This window comes from Macadamia integrifolia, chromosome 2 (genome assembly GCF_013358625.1).
Source record: "Macadamia integrifolia cultivar HAES 741 chromosome 2, SCU_Mint_v3, whole genome shotgun sequence".
NCBI lineage: Eukaryota > Viridiplantae > Streptophyta > Magnoliopsida > Proteales > Proteaceae > Macadamia > Macadamia integrifolia.
The window spans coordinates 26,646,662-26,652,087 of NC_056558.1; the positions used below are offsets into that span (position 1 = coordinate 26,646,662).

The 5,426-nt window shown below is 39.9% G+C and overlaps 1 protein-coding gene across 3 annotated transcripts; it reads left to right on the top strand.

Annotated features, from left to right (window-relative positions):
• Positions 1 to 1,594: 1,594 nt before the first annotated feature.
• LOC122060077 (syntaxin-112-like) lies at positions 1,595 to 3,812 on the top strand. 3 transcript variants are annotated; one of them, XR_006134242.1, is made up of 4 exons: positions 1,595 to 1,812; positions 1,916 to 1,981; positions 2,073 to 3,098; positions 3,345 to 3,812. XR_006134242.1 is itself a non-coding variant. In XM_042623246.1 (3 exons), exon 3 carries the CDS (start codon positions 2,106 to 2,108, stop codon positions 3,000 to 3,002), a length of 897 nt encoding a protein of 298 aa, XP_042479180.1. In that variant the 5' UTR covers positions 1,595 to 1,812; positions 1,916 to 1,981; positions 2,073 to 2,105; the 3' UTR covers positions 3,003 to 3,224. The 3 variants fall into 3 exon arrangements, 1 of the variants encoding a protein (XP_042479180.1); XR_006134247.1 differs by having other exon boundaries at positions 3,365 to 3,812; XM_042623246.1 differs by lacking the exon at positions 3,345 to 3,812 and having other exon boundaries at positions 2,073 to 3,224.
• The last annotated feature ends 1,614 nt before the right edge of the window (positions 3,813 to 5,426 follow it).

The window sequence follows — 5,426 nt, forward strand, 5'->3', positions numbered from 1 at the left end:
AAAAACAAAAAAAACAAAAACAAAAAACAAAAACCTATAGGCTATCCTATGCTGTTTAATTCATTGATTCTTCTGAAGGGATTAACTCTGCCCAATGTCTCCAGCGTCTTGTTCCTGTTAGTAGCTGGCACCAGTCTCTCTCTCTCTCTCTCTCTCTCTCTCTCTCTCTCTCTCTAGAGTCCAAACCTAATGACATCAATAACATCAAGGAAGGCAGCGAAGAGCAGCAGAACCGACTCTAGTCTCTCTGGAACTCTGGATAAGTATGGCGTGAGTCTTCTTCATCCTCCTACCAAAGGAAAATGAGAAAAAATCTATTCCAACCACTGGATAGGGTCCTTTATCTAGATTAGTCACATTTCGAATTTCAGAGTGTGATTAAATCAAGGGAAAGGGTTTTTTGTGGGGAAGTGCGGTTTCTGCAATTGCGCGAGAGCCAATGGGAGTTCATGAGGAAGATGCATAGAAATGTTATGTTATTTTCAATTTCAAAGGGGGAAGATTGATCATTTCACCACCATTAGTCTGGCGTAGCGGCCACGGTCCCCACGAAAAAGTTTTTCCCTCAAATCAAATATCACCTTTTGTATTGGCACACATCATGTGTATGTCCATACATGTATGCTAATACTCTAGGCTTAACACTTTGAGTGGGAACAAACAATTTGGATTAAAAAAATAGATAAATTACCTTATCTACAATATAAGAAAATTAATTAAAAAACTATAGGTCTGACTTTCTTTTACACTTACATTGTCTTATAAAACTAATTGTTTTGTTATTCATATTCTTATTCTTATTTTGTAGTTCTGGAAATTATCCCTTAAAAAATATCAAAATGGACAACGCATATTTATTTTGCAATTTTTGGAAACATCATCTTCCATTATTACGTGGATAATTAAAATTATTGCAAATAATTATTTTTGTTTAGGGGGAAAAAATTCTACGATGTTAAATTCTTATACAGACTGTCTCACATATCAATATGGGTCGAGTCTTGGTATGCTCACTATAGCCCATTGGTCCTGCAGAAGCGCTGCTTGCAATATGGGGGCTTATCCTGGGGGCTATGATCACTACCATGTAGTACCATTTTTTTCCACAAAAAAAAAGAAAAAAAGAAAAAAAAAATGAATTTCACACTCTCTCCTCGTTAAAACCCACTCTTTATTGGACGATTCAACGGACGAGGAGGCCTGGTCCACAAGCCAATTACACGCTTTTTGGGCCAATTCATGGGCTACAGCAACAACAGAAGCTCTCTGGAGTCTGGACATAAAGTTCATTACACAATTCTTAATAAAAGAGAAGAACTCCATGACCATGAGTGTATGGATATTCTTAAGCCCATTTGAAGATCCACAGGCCTATGTTTAATTCGGAATTCAGATGGAACCCAGAGTCCCAAGTTTGATCCAAACCCGAAGCTTCTGCTAGCCGCTGCAGGCCAGCAGAGAGGAGAGAAGTGGGTCCAGGCCCGGAGACGCCTCTTTGCTGGGCCACACGGCCCACATCCCATGGAATAGCTGACGTTGACCACCATAATTGCAACGGCTCTTTCTTTAAATTTCAAATTTGAAACAGGAGGAGTGAGTGAGAGAGTAGCGATGGAGCGAGCAATCACGATCCTTCATGTTATGTTTTGAAGTGTCCCCAAGAAGAGAAGATATCTTTATCAAAGGGAACCCTCCTCGCATTGTTCTTTCGTTCTTCCTTGTATCATCGATCGCAAACTTTCTGTCTCAGGGAAAGGTTTCATCTTCTTCTTCGCTTTAATTACACACGGAAGTAGCATCAGTTTCTTCAAGGTCTTACGCGTCCCTCCTTCAATTCCATTATTGTTTCGTATTCTGAAACCCGTTTCTTTGATGGATCTTCATGAGTTCATATTGTTGTTTCTTTTTTATTCAGATCTCTTGAAGGTGATATTTGGGTTGAAAAAGAGACGATTTGAGGAGAAAGGAAGGATCCGGTTTGGTAATTTTCATATTCCTTTCCTTGTTTCTAATGGGTTTCTTACTTTTCTCTTGTCCTCACCATTTTGATGCCTTTCCCCATTTCTTTGCAGGTTTTTACTTCTGAAATCTGAATAGCTGCAAGGATGAATGATCTTATGACAAAATCCTTCCTCAGTTATGTGGATTTGAAGAAACAGGCTCTCAAGGATCTTGAAGCAGGGCCTGACATTGAGATGGGGCAGCTCGACCCCACGGACGAAGAGAATCTGGCTCTTTTTTTTGAAGAGGTTGGTACAATCAAAGCTGAGATGGAAGAGATCACTCATCTCCTCCTTGACCTTCAAGGCCTAAATGAAGAGACAAAATTGACTCACAGTACTAAAGTACTTCGGGGGCTCAGAGACAGGATGGATTCAGATATGGTGACAGTCCTTCGCAAGGCCAAAATCATCAAAGCTCGATTAGAATCTCTGGACCAATCCAACAAAGCCAACCGCAATCTTTCAGCGGCATATGGAGAGGGAAGTCCGATTGATCGAACAAGGATGTCCGTCACCAATGGTTTGAGAACCAAACTGAGGGAGATGATGAATGATTTTCAGTCACTGAGAGACAAGATTGCCTCAGATCACACGGAAGGTCTGAAGAGGAGGTACTTCAATGCCACTGGCGAGGTTCCCAGTGAGGAGTTGATAGAGAAGATGAAATCAGGGGGCCAGCAAATCCAGATTTTTGAAGGAAAACCAGAATTGAATCTGGAGAATCAGGAGAGACAGGAGGCTCTGAACCAGATTCAGAGAAGCTTGACGGAGCTTCATCATGTCTTCCTCGATATGGCTGTTTTGGTTGAGAAACAGGGCGAACAGATTGACAACATAGAACAGAATTTGGCCCGTGCAGGTGACTTCATCAGTACTGGGACGAAAAAACTAGTTGATGCTGACAAGATGAAGGGAAAGAGAAGGAGATGGGTATACTGGCTTTGGGCTCTACTACTGGTCATCGTCTTAGTGTGCCTCATTGTGTCTCTCATTTCTTGAGGAAATTGAAGACAGTTTTCAACAGTTCGAGAATTTTATCTGGTCTTCTTCTTTTCAGGCCATCTGTTTGCTTGAAGTTTAAATGTTTGCCTTGCGGTGAGTGGTTTTTTGTCTGTAAATACATCCAATTCTTTTGCTTTCCTGGGTGATTTTCTTTTGGCTTTAACTACCATCTGTGATTCTATACTTCTTTCCATCAGTTAATGGAGATTTGTTTCATCATATGTGTCTGTGTTCCATAGCCACTTACTACATTAGAATTATACTAGAGATGTTAGATTCAGATTTCAGATATTTGAGATTTAAATTAAATTTAAATTCTTGTGGGCTATGAGCACACAGTTCCCCTGTGGGTTTTGCAGCCTAAAGTGTGTTTACAGTTGAAGATGCGACAAAAATGCCGGGGAAGAAGACTACACCCATCCATAGCCAATTTGCCACATTGCCACCATGAGATGCAGATCTGATCTTGGGGATGTAAGGGTAAAAAAAGTTGGTGATGAAATAGCATTAAAGAAGTTCCACCTATTTTGAGGAAATTGCTCAGTTGTTTTCTTGGTGATGATGGTAAACAATTTTATCATTTGGTCTGACCGGTGGATCCCAGGTTTTGGCGAGGGGTATGTTGCCTCAATGCTCCACATTCTCATTAACGTTAGTGAATTGATAGTGCAGGGTGAATGGAATCCTAGCCTGATTTAAACAATCTTTCCCAATTCGATTGCCAAGCTGATTTTGGCTATCAAAGTAAGAGAGAGACCCTCATATGGATATGCTCTCTACACCACTCTCTTAAGAGAAGTGTTTTAAGTACTGACTCATTGCTGAATAATCTGTCTAAGAGTACTATTAGCAATAATAATAGAAATAATCTTCTTTCTCCTTTAAGGGAGTTTGGAAAATTGTATGGAAACTAACTGTTCATCCTAAAGTTAAGTTGTTTCTTTGGAAAGTTTTAGTAGGTGGCATACCAACAAAAATGAAGCTGGCTAGAGTCTTTTCTTCTTGGACCAGTCTTGTGAATTTTGTCACATGTGTAATGAATCCAACTGGAACATCATTTTCTCATGTCAATTCTCTAAACATGTTTGGTTTGCAGAGCCCAAAGGATTGAGGGCTGGAGCTCTTCAAGCTAATTCCATTCTTCAGTTGTTTAATTCCTTCGTTCTCAGTACTGGTATTAGTAAAATAGATTTAAATAAAATATTTGTTGTGGCTTCAATTACATTTTATTTCCTTTTGGTTCGCTCGAAATGATTGTTTTTAGGGAAAATTTCTCACTTTCCTATACTTATCCTACATTTACTCAAACTTTCCTACTTAAACTTTCACATCTGATTCCCCAAAAAAATGTAAACTCTTACATCTCCTTCTCCCCTATTATTTTAAAATGACCAAAGTATCCCTCCTTTAAATAAAGGAAATGAGACCCACCACCACCTCCTCCTAATATCAGTATTGAGAACAAAGGAATTAAACAACTGAAGAATGGAATTAGCTTGAAGAGCTCCAGTCCTCAATCCCATGGGCTCTGCAAACCAAACATGTTTAGAATTGACAAGAGAAAATGATATTTTAGTTTTTACAAAATTATGCCGCTACCTGGATTGCAGCTAAGCTCCTGCTACCCCTGTTACCAGGCTTATAACCAAATGTTAAGTTTGTCTTGAATTCTTGACCCGTTTTGAAGATTGACCCGATCCGACATATTTTGGTGGCAACTCGAATGGGAATTTTTCTGAGATCTGTGATGGAAGCAGAGGGGTTCGACCGGATCGACCGCGACCTGATGGGTCAACCCACGATTTTGGAGTATATATAATGTACTGTTGCTTGTTGAGAAAATCATTGTATTCTAGGGTTTTCACGCAGCTAGGGTTTCAGGGCGAGTTTTTCCTCGCTGCTGCTAGGGTGTAATCTCTCTTCTGCATAGTGAATCATCTTCTTCTTCACCCGAGGACGTAGCACACCACCCTGGTGTGTGAACCTCGTTAAATCTCTGTGTCGTACAGATCTATTGTCTCTTTATTATTCGTGTTTCTTGGTGTTTGATCTAACACCAAGGAAATGGAATAATTCGCATTCCCCTTTGGGTTCATAAATACCCTAGGTTTTTATATTTCTAAACTACCCTTAAGATTCCATTTCTTTGGCTGCGAACCCGGTAGCAAGAGCTTCACTACTACCCAAGTAGCAGAGAGACCGATAAGGTTCACGTACAGAACAATCTCGTGCGTCCCTAGTCCGTGGATTTGGGATTCACTTTCTCTCTCTTCATTTAATAGATTCCAAATCCACAGACCAAAGACGTATGACATTGTTCTCGTACATGAACCTGATCCGGATTGGCAACGAAATTTCTTCCACCAATGTTTCTAGCAAAAAAAAAAAAAAAAATAATAAAGAGACAATAGATCTGTACAA